Here is a 13,748-nt window from a genome sequence, read left to right on the forward strand (position 1 = left end):
GATCAAAAACAGATTTTGCAACCTGTAAATATATTGCAAAACAGAATTCTTATTTTTCGGCCAGTGCTAATCACCAATTCATTACAATATATCTTTCTGAAACACCATTCAAGAGAACATTTAGACTTTACAGTTCCATGTGTTCACTGAGTGCCGGTTGTGTATTTGGTGGTGGTGCCTGTCTCTCTCCTTTTTTCTTTTATATAAATAAAATAATTTTCCATAAAAAATAATATTGCATGTTAAAAATGATTCAACTGCATAGAAAAGATGGACACTATAGTGAGATAGATGGGACTGAAGCAGGGGTAGGCAAACTACGGCCCATGGGCCGGATCCGGCCCGCCAGCTGTTTTAATTTGGCCCTCAAGCTCCCTCTAGGGAGCGGGGTCTGGGGCTTGCCCTGCTCCGGAGCTCCAGCCGGGGAGTAGGGTCGGAGGCCGCTCCACGCGGTTCCTGGAAGCAGTGGCCTGCCCCCCCTCCAGCTCCTACTCGTAGGGTCAGTCAGGGGTCTCTGCTCTGCACGCCGCCCCTGCCCCAAGTGCCACCCCCGCAGGTCCCATTGGCCAGGAACCGCAGCCAATGGGAGCTGCAGGGGGGGGTGCCTGCGGCTGGGGCAGCGTTCAGAGCCACGTGGCTACACCTTCACATAGGAGCTGGAGAAGGGACATGCCGCTGCTTCCGGGAGTCACTTAAGGTAACCGCCGGCCGGAGCCTGCACCCCCTGAGCCTCTCTCCACACTCCAACTCCCTGCCCCAGCCCTGATCCCCCTTTCCGCCCTCCGAATCCCTCGATCCCATCCCGGAGAATCCTCCTGCACCCCAAACTCCTCATTCCCAGTCCCACCCCAGAGCCTGCACCCCCAGCCGGAGCCCTCACCCCCGCACTCCCCCGCCCCAGCCTGGAGCCCCCTCCCGCACCCTGAACTCCTCATTTCTGGCCCCATCCCGGAGCCCGCACCCCCACCCAGAGCCCTCACTCCCTCCCTCACCCCAACCCCAATTTGGTGACCATTCATGGCCCGTCATACAGTTTCTATACCCAGATGTGGCCCTTGGGCCAAAAAGTTTGCCCACCCCGGACTGAAGGATCCAATGGCAAAGCAGGGAAGTGGGACAGAGACAAACTTTAAAGTGGAAAAGCTTTTTGAAGCAAGCATGTTTTTTTCCTGACCCTTTAATTCTTCATTTAGAGGAAATAACTCAAGTCTCCCTTCATATTAGGAGGTCTCCTGATTATGCTACCTGCTGTGCTCCAACTCCCCCCTTTTTTACCAGTTATTTGTTTTATTTTTACAAGCTCTGTTTCCGTGTCTGCAGTATTTGATTAACTGAAATTGTAATGATGACAAGTTCTGGAAGTGAACAGCTCTATTGTCATTGTGTTGATATCACAATTTTCATTCTGTTGTCATTTAACTTAACCTACTACTATAAGTCACATGACAATACACTCAGTCTCGAGACCAGTCCTTTCCTGTTGCATGACTTCCTGTTGGGACTGAGAAGGAACAAGATCCACTGAGCTGACTGACTCCAAAAGTAAGTGAAATCCACACCCTTAAATTCAATCTCATTTTATGTTTGAAGGGAACTGAGTTTTGCTAGGAAATTTCATCCACTGATCTGCCTGACCCCAAAAGTAAGTGAAATCAATATCCTTAACTTCAATCTCATTTTATGTTTGAAGGCAACTGAGTTTTGCTAGGAACAAGATCCAGAGACATTTCATCCACTGATCTGCCTGACCCCAAAAGTAAGTGAAATCAACATCCTTAACTTCAATATCATTTTATGTTTGAAGGCAACCGAGTTTTGCTAGACCAATATCTCTTTCTAGTTTTTCTCTTTCCCTGTTTTGGATTATAATCTAATGCCAGAAGACAATGGAGTTAGAATTTTTAGTACACTATCCGCACAGGCAGGCATACACAGATGCAGATATACTGTCTATTCTGTATACGTATATAAACTATAGCATTCAAAGGTTATAGAAAGTTTGAAAGTGAAAGTGAAATTAATTTAATTCCCTTTACAGTAAAGATCGTTTTTATGGCTATAAATTGCTTATACCTTAATCTAGGGGTATGCACGTGTGTCAGATGAGACCTGTTCCCTCAATCCTGTATTGACAATTAGCTATCAAGTGTGTATTCTCTTTTTTTTCAGAGAAGTAGCAAATAAGATCAAGCAGCTGAAAGCACCGACTCCTGTCTGAATGACTCATGTGCCTATTCTCATTAGTTTTCATATGGCCCAGAGGTGCAGATTCTCATCTGTTTCTAAACTAATTTTGCATACATTTAAAAGAGAAATGAGCATCGGGGAACAGAGCTTTAGATAGTGTGCTCTGTAGGACAGGGAGTGAGTTTTACTGGGTTTTTCTAGACAAGAGTTTAAGGTCCTACTGTATAGTAACCAGTTAAATGATTGCCAATTAACTCAAGTTAACACACACGATTGTGAATGCTAATCCATACACTCCTCAAACCTTTGCAGTCTACCTTAAAATGGGTCCTCAAATCAGCCACAAATGTTTGTGTCATGGAACAAATTATTGCAGAGTGTCTGGATTAGCATTTACAATTATATTAATTAACTCAAGTTTATTTGGCAACCAGTCAACTCTTTACCTCAGAATCACAAACCCTGGTCTACACAAAGCTGCCCTGTGTTCGAAGAGACCAACTGCAAGGGGCAAGCCTGACCTCATGGGGGGGTTGGACACTGCCACCATACACATAGATTACTGACTCATCTGACAGTGGGAGACTGGCTTGCTCTTGCAAAGGGTTGCCATACTAAATGTTCTCTCGCAATTTCAGTCTCAGAATGGTGCCCAAATGAAAAAGACAGGAGGAGAGAGACCTTCCAGGCATGCTAAGAGGGGGTCCCCCACAGGGCCCACTCAAAGAACTTCAGCCACCCCATAGATTCTTCCTCCCAAACCCTCACCCTCCTCCGATATCCCTGGATGGCCCTTCTGCCTGTGCTGTCACAGAGGGAGCAGAGCACTGACTGGCACGCTCTGCAATGAGGCAGACAGACTAGCAGCATATGCGGCTGTTCCCACACTATGGGCTGAGGATTTTTGGAGCCTCATGCTCCATATTCCCAAATTCAGAGGCCCGTTCTAAATTCAGTACAGTAGAACCTCAGAGTTATGAACAGCTCAGGAATGGAGGTGGTTTATAACTCTGAAATGTTCCTAATTCTGAACAAAACATTACGGTTGTTTTTTCAAATGTTTACAACTGAACATTGACTTAATACAGCTTTGAAACTTTACTATGCAGAAGAAAAATGCTGCTTTCCCTTTATTTTTTTAGTAGTTTACATTTAACACAGTACTGAACTGTATTTGCCTCCCCCGCCCGCTGCCTGATTGCGTACTTCCAGTTCCAAATGAAGTATGTGGTTGACTGGTCAGTTCGTAATTCTGAGGTTCTACTGTACTTGTGTCCTGCCCTAACTGTAATCCAGGACTGAGAATTCAAAGGTCACTGGGGGCTTTAGGTGCACAGTGAAATGGGAAACGTGTGGCTCTAGCCCCTGATTGAGCTTTGGAAATGATCAGTATGCTCTTTAGCTGATCTATATCTTACAAATGTGCAGTGTGATAGTAAATAGCTTAGCTTGTAAGTGAGCTGTAGTTTGCAAGTGCTGGAGACAACAAGTATAAAGTGAATTATCTTTCCTGTCTACATTGGAGTGGCCTGGTTGCAGGGACCTGCAGGGGCCAGAAAAAAAAATGTTTATAGAAGCAGTAGTAGCTTAGGGAAGCTTTTACTACAATTGAGACACACATCTGTGATGACAGGTTTCAGAGTAGCAGCCGTGTTAGTCTGTATACACAAAAAGACCAGGAGTACTTGTGGCACCTTAGAGACTAACAAATTTATTTGAGCATAAGCTTTTGTGGGCTACAGCTCACTTCTTCGGATGCATAGAACGGAACATATAGTAAGGAGATATACATACATACAGAACATGAAAAGGTGGACCATGTTCATGTTCTGTATGTATGTATATCTCCTTACTATATGTTCCGTTCTATGCATCTAAAGAAGTGGGCTGTAGCCCACGAAAGCTTATGCTCAAATAAATTTGTTAGTCTCTAAGGTGCCACAAGTACTCCTGTTCTTTTTACATCTGTGATGGAGTAGTGTCCATGGGTCTCATTTATTGCTCAGACACTTTGTTGATTTTAGATCGAGGGGAAACGGGTGTCCGATCTATGGATCTTGCTTCTGGGTAGCACTGAATCTCTAGAAAAAGAATAATGCTGACTTTCAAAAGAACAACAGGCAGGATCTAGGACAGAAAAAAGGAAGCATTTGCATGCAGCTGGATTGATTCTGCTGCCAGAAAACCCCAAACATCCTCCCAGGGAAAGCAGGAGGAGCTTGTTTCCATGACATTTTCTCTTACCTTTGCTTCTATTCCCAAGTGCAGATTCCTAAAGCTGATGAATTGAAAGGGGACAAAAGAGACCTAACATCAGAACTATGACAGGGGGACATCAGATGTGTATTTTGTAGCATGTATCCATTTATTATGGTGCATTCCACGTGACGTGACTCCTTTGTAATTGTGTTGACCTCGCCCATCAATCACATCATTCCATCATCATCTCACTTTGTGTTTAGATCTGATTCCTCATCTCTCAGCCGTAAAATGAGTGCAGACATATACAAGCTTCTCTTCTTCATCAGCGAGGAACTGGACTCGGAAACCCTGATGGCCCTGAAGTTTCTGAGTCTGGAGTACATCCCACTGAAGAATCAGGAAGACATTCAGGATCCCAAGGATTTCTTCCAAAAGCTCCAGAACAAGGGACTGATAGAAGAAGAAGATCTGTCCTTCTTAAAGGAGCTACTGTTCAGAGTAAACCGCATAGACCTCCTGACTGGTAAACTGAGCTCCAGCAGAGACGAAATGGAGAGGGAGCTTCAAATCCCAAACAAGGCAAAAGTTTCACCATATAGGTATGGAGTATGATAATAAGGACCCTTTGGAGCCTCTTGGGCTTAAAAGGCCGAGGTAGAGGTGTTCTGTTATGTCCAGCTTCATTCTTGTTTCCTACCTGAATTGTCTTCCATTTTATCTCCCACACAAATCCAGGGAGAATTTTATTCTTTTCAATCTGGCTCTGTGCATCTTGCACACTTAAGGACAGGTATTTAGCTCTATGCTCTAATGCTATTGATTGTGTCCTTGGTACTATTCCGACAGAAGTGACATCTCCATTTTTCTAAAGAGACCCAGTTTCCAAGAAGGTTTTTTTTCTGGAAATTATCTCACAATCATAGTATTGTATTGTAACTAGAGAGGGGTCAAGCAGGCTTTGGGTTGGATTTGGTCCTCTTAAATCCAGACAGAGCCTGAATCTTACCTAGGTTACTTGCAACCTGATGTGTGCTATGTACTGTCTCATTCCTGGAAGCATTGCCACTGAGTGCTTCTGAGAGCAACTATTTTCACTTTGGACTGCACTGATTTTCTGATACTGTGATGTTGTTCTCAGCCTTGGCTTTCAAGGATGTTGTACATGTAGTAAGATTAGGCCCTGAAACATAAACTCTTGCATCAAAGGCCCAGTCTGAGGCCTGAAGCCTGAACCAAAGTACTTCCAGGCATTGCTAAGCAAAAGCTGGGCTGTGAGCCAGAGGCAGGTCCCACTCACAGAAGTTGGCAAGAAGAGGGCTGCTAGAAGCAGGTGCATCCACACATAAGTGCTAATAAGAGGAACTTGTGCCAAGATGGCATCAGAACACTCCACAGAGATAACAAGGAACAGGCAGGTGCATCTTAAAGACAGGGTCAAAAGGACAACATGATGGATAGATATGTTTGAAACAACATGATCAAAGGAGGAGACAGCACCCTAATGAGCCAAGGGGCTGTACTTCAATACGTCAGTAGGGATGAGTAATCTGTCCTGTAACTGTATAAAAGTAGGTCCTGGAGTGCACATCTTTGTCTGGCCTAGGGGGCAGTGAAAAGTCCCGCCACTGCCTGAGCTGGTCCATTGCCAGGGGGCACAAATTCGTAGTATGTCCTGTAGAGTCTACGGGAAACTATTACTGTGCTTCGTTTGACAATAAACCTGGCTCGGGTTCCTTCGTACCTTACTAGAGTCTGTGGTCTTTGGGGGTTCTCTTGGGGTTTGCTGTGTCAGCTATCTGCGCAGAACTGGGGCAGCACACAGAGGGAACACACGTGCAGCCGACTGTTATTATCATCGAACAAGAGCAGAGCACCACACCGGTAGCTACTGACAACAGTACATAGCAGTGATAAGGATGAAGCAAATCCCTTTACTGTGGACCAGCCCGTCAGGCACATGGGGCATACCTGACAGCATTTAGGTAATCTTCATTTTGGCTAATTTGCTTCCTTTCTTCCCTTATTGTCAGGCAACTACTTTACAGAATCTCTGAAGAAATAACTAGTGAAGAAGTTGCCAGTGTAAGATTCCTGCTGCAAAAGGAGCTACCAAAGAAGAAGCTTCAGGACAATGCTGTAAGAACACTTGATCGTGGTGGCTTCTTGTGCATAGTTGGTTCTGAGTCTCTGGCTATGGGTGTGCTACACCTTAAATTGACATAAGTTATATTGCTCAATGGTGTGGTTAGCCACCCCCCGAGCGACATAGCTTATGCTGACAGTGCTGAGCACACCGGTGCGTAAATCGATGGGAGAGCTACCGCCAGCAGGGACTGGAGTAGTTAAGCCAACGGGAGCTCTCTCCCGTCAGCTTAGAGCGGCTACACAGAGAGTTTACAGTGGCACAGCTGCAACAGTTCAGCTGCACCGCTGTAAGGTCTGTAGTAGCCATAGTCTAACTCTTTCCTCGAAGGAGGTAGCGAAAACAGGTGCATGTAAATCCCAGCCTGCAGTGGGGATGGCTCATGGTAAGTGGAAGAGCTGTGAGATGATCTCCATTAGAAAATGGGTCCTTCTTTCTCCCTCCTGTCTTAGTCTCCTTTCCCCACCATTTCATCAGTCTTTCCCACATTCTCATTGTCTTATCCACACCATCCATCTCCCTGCCTCTGCCTCCCACACATTCAGCACGCTCCTCTTCTCTACCCACTGCTTTCAGGGTATTGATGTTTGGGTGGCACCCAAAGGAGGAGGATGTGGTCTGGAGAAAAAGCACAGGATTTGGGAGTCAGACAATCCTAAATTGTAATCCTGGTTCTGCCAATGACTCATGTGGTCCTGGGAAAGTCACTTAACCTTTCTGCCCCTTTCCTTATTTGTAACATTGGAATAATGATACTTACCTAGCTGCCTCCCAGGGTATGGTGAAGGTTAGATAGACAAATAACTATCTTTGAAGCACCCTTCCTGAGTCCATCATCCACAAGGCCTGCATTAAAACTCTCCCTAAAAGCCCCAAATCTGCTTTGGTCCCTATGGGAAGATTAGCTGATACAATTACAATTTTGGGGAGTAATTAGGAATAATTTATGTAATGGAAAACCTACAGCAGTGTAACTAAATTGTTCTTTAAAAGTCCATATTGTTACACATCTGGAATAGAGATGCACTTATCCAGGGTTATACTACACTTTTTATTCTAGTTTAATTTAATTTGGTCAATTACTGGATTAAGCGAAACCAGTTTAAGAGTATCTACATTAGTGGTTTGCACTGCTTTAATGAAATCTGTTTTGTTACATATGTGCAGAAAAAACATATGTAGACCAGCCCTAAAATCCCCTATCTTAGCTTAATTTATTTTCCCATGAGGTGGCTAATTCACATCTTGACACCCGCTAACACCTTCTAACTTGGTGTATTTCTCCACCCCCGCACCCTCCCAATTCTCTGTCTGTTTCTGTCTTCAGCCTGTCCTCTCCTCAGAGCAGGGAACCTTGTCTTCCTTTTTGTTTGAAAAATGCCTAATATGTTGGGGTGATACCTGAAACTAATACATAATCATATTTTTTTAAACAGACAATATTGAAGCTCTTTATAGAAATGGAAAAAGCTGGGATAATGAATGAAACCAAATTGAAGGTGCTGAAGAGTATTTTACGGGACGTTAGACCTGACCTGGCGCAAAAAATTAATACCTACGAAGTAGAAACACAAGGTAATGATTTTAAACTACCCAGTTAAATATTCTTTTGACTGAGCCCCGAGGATCAAAGGAAGTGGTGATGAGGGAGACATTCGATGTAGTCTGCCCCCTTAGGAACTATTGAAAAATTGTTCTGCATAGTATTCTTTTCTGTGCTTTGACCAGTCTAGTTTTAAATGTCTCTAAGACTGAGACCTGCACCGCTTCCCTTGGGAGACTAGTCTGTAGACTTACAGATTTTGCTGGCAGTGAGTTGCAAGGCTTTATTTTCCCTGAGCTAGTGCAAAGGCTGGAAAGAAGATTCATGGAAAGGTTTTGAAAGGGAGGCATTTTTACTCAAGTCGGTGCCAAATGCTTTAAAACAGAAACTGGGACATTTCCAGCACTTCCAGTTACTGTGTTCTTGATGAGCTTTTGGGGATGAAGCAGTGACTTGTTCACCTGACAGGCCCAATGTTCAGGAAACAGTTAATGAGAGGCACCACCCAGCAGCCAGGGGAAAGTGAGAATACACATATTTTTTCATAGCAGGTTCTCATTTGCATTTGGCTTAGTCATGTGTGTTTCTCTGAGGCCCCCTGGATGGCTCTCAGAGCATTTGGACTCTTTCTCCCAGCTATTCTAGGATGTACTTGTGAAGCATCGCCTGTTTGGTGAGTAGAGCAGATAATGGCTCTGAGGCAGATAGTGGCTGTGTCTAATCTTGACTATAAAAATTCTCCCACCAGCGGTAGCAACAGTGGAAGCACTAGTGTCAACAGATCACTGGTGCTTTACCACCCCTTGTTGTCTAATGCCGCTCAGGGTAGGTGTAAACAGTACAGTAAACGTCAGTGGGCACCTGAATGATGTCTACACCAGGGGTAGGCAACCTATGACACGCGTGCTGAAGGCGGCACGCGAGCTGATTTTCAGTGGCACTCACACTGCCCAGGTCCTGGCCACCGGTCCAGGGGGCTCTGCATTTTAATTTAATTTTAAATGAAGCTTCTTAAACATTTTAAAAACCTTATTTACTTTACATACAACAATAGTTTAGTTATATATTATAGACTTATAGAAAGAGACCTTCTAAAAACGTTAAAATGTATTACTGGTATGCAAAACATTAAATTAGAGTGAATAAATGAAGACTCGCACACCACTTCTGAAAGGTTGCCGACCCCTGGTCTACACAGTCGTGCTCCCCACTGCTACCTCTAGAAGCATTGCAACAGTGGGAGATTTCCAGGAATTTCCAGTGTGGACAAGAACTGTAGCCAACGGGGAAAATTATTAATTCATCTCTTTAGGTGGAGCAGGAAGGGGACATATTTTTCAGCCCTGTTGCCACTACAAAAAAATACCTTTTCAGCACAGCCATGTTTAAACATGATTATGACTTATTTTTGCTGGTCTAGATAGTACAAAAATGTCATAACTAGGGATGTAAAAATTTTACTGGTTAACTGATAAGCATCAGTCTTATTGGTTTTGGTTAATGATTAAACTCTGCTGCCAGCTCTGCTCCTGGGACGTGGGACCGGCAGCCGGTACCCCTTGTACTCCTAGTTTCCCGCCTATGTGAACTTCTTAACGGTTAACTGTTTAACTGATACTATTTTAAACCCTATTTACATCCCCAGTCATAACCGTGATGGAGAATTATGTTTTAACCCTAGTAGATGCCTGTGTTACAACCATTTTTCACAATCCTGTTTAAATATTGTTATTTCTGTAGTATAGACAGGGCCTTTATCTCAGCCCAGGGCAACAGAAATGGTCAACCTGTCAATGGGCTAATCCATCACCAGGAGGGCACGAGGGGAACCCATTCCTGGAGGGGAAGAGAAGAGAATCATCAGTCACTAATGGGAAAAGGGATCTCCTCCAATATCTAAAAATAAAACCTCAAGGGAACTCTTATTCAGTGGGACGTGACAAATATAACGAAGAAGCTGCAGAACTGGTACAGCCACAGGGTTTCTTTCCCATGTTGAAAACTGGTGTCAGTTGATCATGATCTAATGTATTGACAGTTTAGAGAGAGTGAGGCTCACCAGAATTGTATGTATACTGGATGAGTTGCTTCGTCTGCCCAGGCTGTTTGTCCTTTAAGACTTCAGGGTAGTTTCTGTTGAAGACTAGGCGTGTAGCTAACCTGATGCCTTGAGAGTCTTGCTGCACTGAGACCTGGGATAGCCTCAGTTGAATTTGTCCATCATTCTTCTTGTCTCTTCCCGTTTCAGCCCCAGATGAATTGATCACGAGCTTGGAACCTCCTTTTCAGAGCCTGACATTTAGCGAAGGTATTTTGTTACCGCTCCTTAAGTAGATTAATAAATTATAAGGCCAGAAGAGACCCTTGTGATCAGGTCTGGTCTCCTGTATAACACAGGCCTTAAGACTTTCCCTGAATTAATTCCTGTATGAACTAGAACATAGGCTCACTTGGTTAAATGTAACTTAGCTAAGAGTCCGGTCACTGTCCTATCCGTGAAGATGTTTGTTGCCCGCGTTGTTTCCCATCTAGATTCTGAAGCCTGTACAGATTTCATGGTCAGTGCCATGGAGACTCAGCCTCTTGATTCATATGGTTAAAAATAGGACTAATCATCGCTAACTAAATACACCTAAAACCAACCTGATGTTAAGCAGTGGTAGGCCCATAGGTGCTAAGGTATAGATGTTATCTTAGTGGTAAACAATGATGAAAATGTGAGCAGTTCTCCATGTTTTAGGGGTTGGAAGTTGTCCCCACCCCTCTCCTTCAGATCATTTGGATACCATTCTTTGTACTGAATTATGTTAAAGTTAAGACATCCCTTTTGACTCTAAATGTCCTTTCGTGCCCCTTGTAGGTCATATTCACCAGGAAGTTCCCTGCCCTAAAACATGTGCATTTGCAGGCCCAGGTGAATCGGGATCAAAGGAACCAGTGTCAGTGCCAAAGGTGAGAAATCCTGATGTTTACCTTGAACTGCTGCTCTCCTCCTGACCCTGATGGGCATAAATCCCATTTACAAACCCCCCTACAATTGTTGGTGAGGCCCTAGGGAGCCCTCATCCAGAATACAAGAGTAAGCCCCACCCTTTGCTGTGTTGCCTGAGGATCAACACCCCATTAGGGTTAGTGGCAGGAAACAGAGCAATGTCTGCCATTGGGGAAGGGGGGCGAGGGGAAGAGAACCACCAGGACACCCTGAAGCAAATGGAGAGTTTCCGGCAGTCATGGTTAAGCAATCTCTCCCTCCCTCAAATCATGCTGAAACAATGGATAAGAACCACTGAACCACACCAAGCAAAGGAGGGAGGGAGCAGGAATCTCAAAGGTAGCCCCCACTACGTGCTCTTGGGGGGGGGTGTTGGGCTGGGGACAAACACCTGCTCCTGTTCCCTCTACTCCAGAACACTAATCTCGCCATGGGGGAGGGAGGGAGTGCTCAGGGGGGAGGAAATAGGGTTCTTATTTCCCCACTCCCTTCCATCCCCCTTCAGGCAGAGGTTAGAGCTGTCTTAGATTCACAGACTTCCCCTGCACCGCGTCCCCAGCCCCCCAGCCTGTGGTATGTCTGTGGGGCTTAGATGAAGCAGGGTAACAATCTGTGCTTAGTCCCATTTCTCTTTTGGGTACCTTAAAACCCACAGCTCTTTATGCTGCTTTTGCGATCTTGTCATTATGCTCTGTACATCTCTACAGCTCGAGAACCCCTACACGATGGACAATAATCCTCATGGCTATTGTGTGATACTGAACAACTCTGATTTTAAAAATCCAGATGAAACCAGGAGAGGCACAGACAAAGATGCTGGTAAATATTTTGCTTGTTGAACTACTGTGGGGGTTTTCAAAGTTGGACTTTGTCTGAGGGAACCATTTAATCTACCCTCCTTTGTAGAATGGATAACCTAAGGTGTTGTCACTCTTTCCTTTCACAAGACCACTCTCACCAAGCTCCCTTCCCTCCATGGTTGGTCTGACAGACATGTCGGCCATTATGGTATCAGAAAAGCTACAGTATTTAGGCTGTCTCTTCACTGCCAAAAAGGGTGGTCTTATTACAGCTTGATAATTAACCCGTGTTAGCTTTCTCCCTATAAAAGCCTAATGGAGATACAAGTAGTTTTTACCTTATAGTTGTTAGGTGAGGTCAGCACTACACTCCCGACCTGTGGATGACCTCACCTCCCTACAGGGCAGTACACTGTCTCTGCCAGGATTTTACAGCCTGAGAGCTGACTCAGATTAGTTATCTTGCTGTAAAAACACCCCTTTTAGTCTCCTTGTCAATTCCTCCAGTAGAATTTGTCTGTTTATAGCTGACAGACTTCTTTTTACTCTCTTGGACAGAATATGCTAAAAATGTAGTTTAAGGAAGGAAAGTCTTTCTGTTCTGGGTACAAGCTATTGTTTATAGAGTGTGTATATATGTGTGTGCCTTTTCTGCTATGTTGTCTTTCTGCTTGATGACTTCTCTTTCTCTCTCTTTTTTTTAATAGTTCTTAGAACTGCCATAAAGTCCTTAAGCTCTCAATTCTGTGTTCGCTTAACCTACAGTCTGCAACTGGAGGATATAAGGAGACCACACTGCCAGTTAGAAAGTGTTCTGATCCAGTAGATAGACACATCTGGTTGCAGCAATGCTCAAACAAATCCAACTATCTTATCATCTTGCCATTTGCCTCTAAGCCCTTCCTTCTGCAATAACTCCATGTCTATCTGAATCCACACATCCTTCCTTTTTAACGCCGCATCTTAAAAAAGCATATATGGCTGAATTTTAACTCTGACCCCTTTCCAGTTGCTCGTTTCCCAGTCACCCTCTTCTCTCTAGGAGACTCTTCTCGCCCATTACAAAGCTAAGTCAGCGGCTACTGGGAAAACTGTGTAGGTCCTTACCTTTGTTAAGAGCCAGATTCTGCTGCTCTTGCTCTGCCCAGAGTAGTTAATTTCAACAGGATTATTTGCAGAATAAGGAATTACTCCTTGGAAGAGTGGCAAAATCCAGCCTTAAATAAGTACATCATCATTCTCTTGTTTTATCAAGAGCTATTCATAAGTATCTCAAATCTCTGGGCAGCATGAAGTTGGTGAAAGATGCTTAAACAAACTAAACTCTCATTATGTATAATGATTAATTGCTATTGAAGTAAAACCTGCTTTTTTCTGGGAGGCCAGCATGATGCTCAAGGCAAAGGCATCAGGAGTAAATGAATAGCTGTGTATTTCTTGCTAGGGCAATATCATTTTGATCCAAGAGGACTGACAGGGTGTGGAACAATAAGGTGGGCTTCTTCGTGGGACTGTAACACTTTCCAAACTGCCTGACAGTGTCTCTTGTTCTCCAGTGCAGTGCCTGCTACAGTTTCATCTTCTTCCCTCTCTTCTGTTTCTTTATGTTAAATGAGTGCTGACTCTCCCTCTCCCTTTCTCTTCCAGAGGCTCTGAAACGGGTCTTTGAGTGGCTTCAGTTTGAGACAATTGAGCACCGAAACCTAGAAGCAGAGGAAATCTGTAATACAATCAAAAAGTATAGCAACATGGACCATAGCAACATGGACTGTTTCATTTGCTGCTTACTCTCACATGGCGAAAAAGGTAAAGTACGTGGGACAGATTGGAATTCTGTTATGCCCATACAAAGCACACGGGATCTTTATAGAGGAAGGTAAA

The 13,748-nt window shown here is 44.2% G+C and overlaps 1 protein-coding gene across 1 annotated transcript in view; it reads left to right on the forward strand.

The window, feature by feature from the left end:
- The first annotated feature begins 1,506 nt into the window (after positions 1-1,506).
- The window catches only part of LOC112116529 (caspase-8-like), a 13,868-nt gene continuing 1,626 nt past the window's right edge, over positions 1,507-13,748 (forward strand). The window contains exons 1-9 of the mRNA XM_026647775.1: positions 1,507-1,542; positions 1,691-1,756; positions 4,650-4,988; positions 6,420-6,525; positions 7,969-8,107; positions 10,324-10,383; positions 10,936-11,027; positions 11,775-11,886; positions 13,515-13,705. Coding sequence (XP_026503560.1) covers positions 4,678-4,988; positions 6,420-6,525; positions 7,969-8,107; positions 10,324-10,383; positions 10,936-11,027; positions 11,775-11,886; positions 13,515-13,705 — 1,011 coding nt within the window. The 5' untranslated portion in view covers positions 1,507-1,542; positions 1,691-1,756; positions 4,650-4,677. The remainder of the gene's footprint in view (positions 1,543-1,690; positions 1,757-4,649; positions 4,989-6,419; positions 6,526-7,968; positions 8,108-10,323; positions 10,384-10,935; positions 11,028-11,774; positions 11,887-13,514; positions 13,706-13,748) is intronic.

Source organism: Terrapene carolina, unplaced genomic scaffold (genome assembly GCF_002925995.2).
Source record: "Terrapene carolina triunguis isolate 2854851 unplaced genomic scaffold, T_m_triunguis-2.0 Scaffold62, whole genome shotgun sequence".
NCBI classification, from domain to species: domain Eukaryota; kingdom Metazoa; phylum Chordata; order Testudines; family Emydidae; genus Terrapene; species Terrapene triunguis.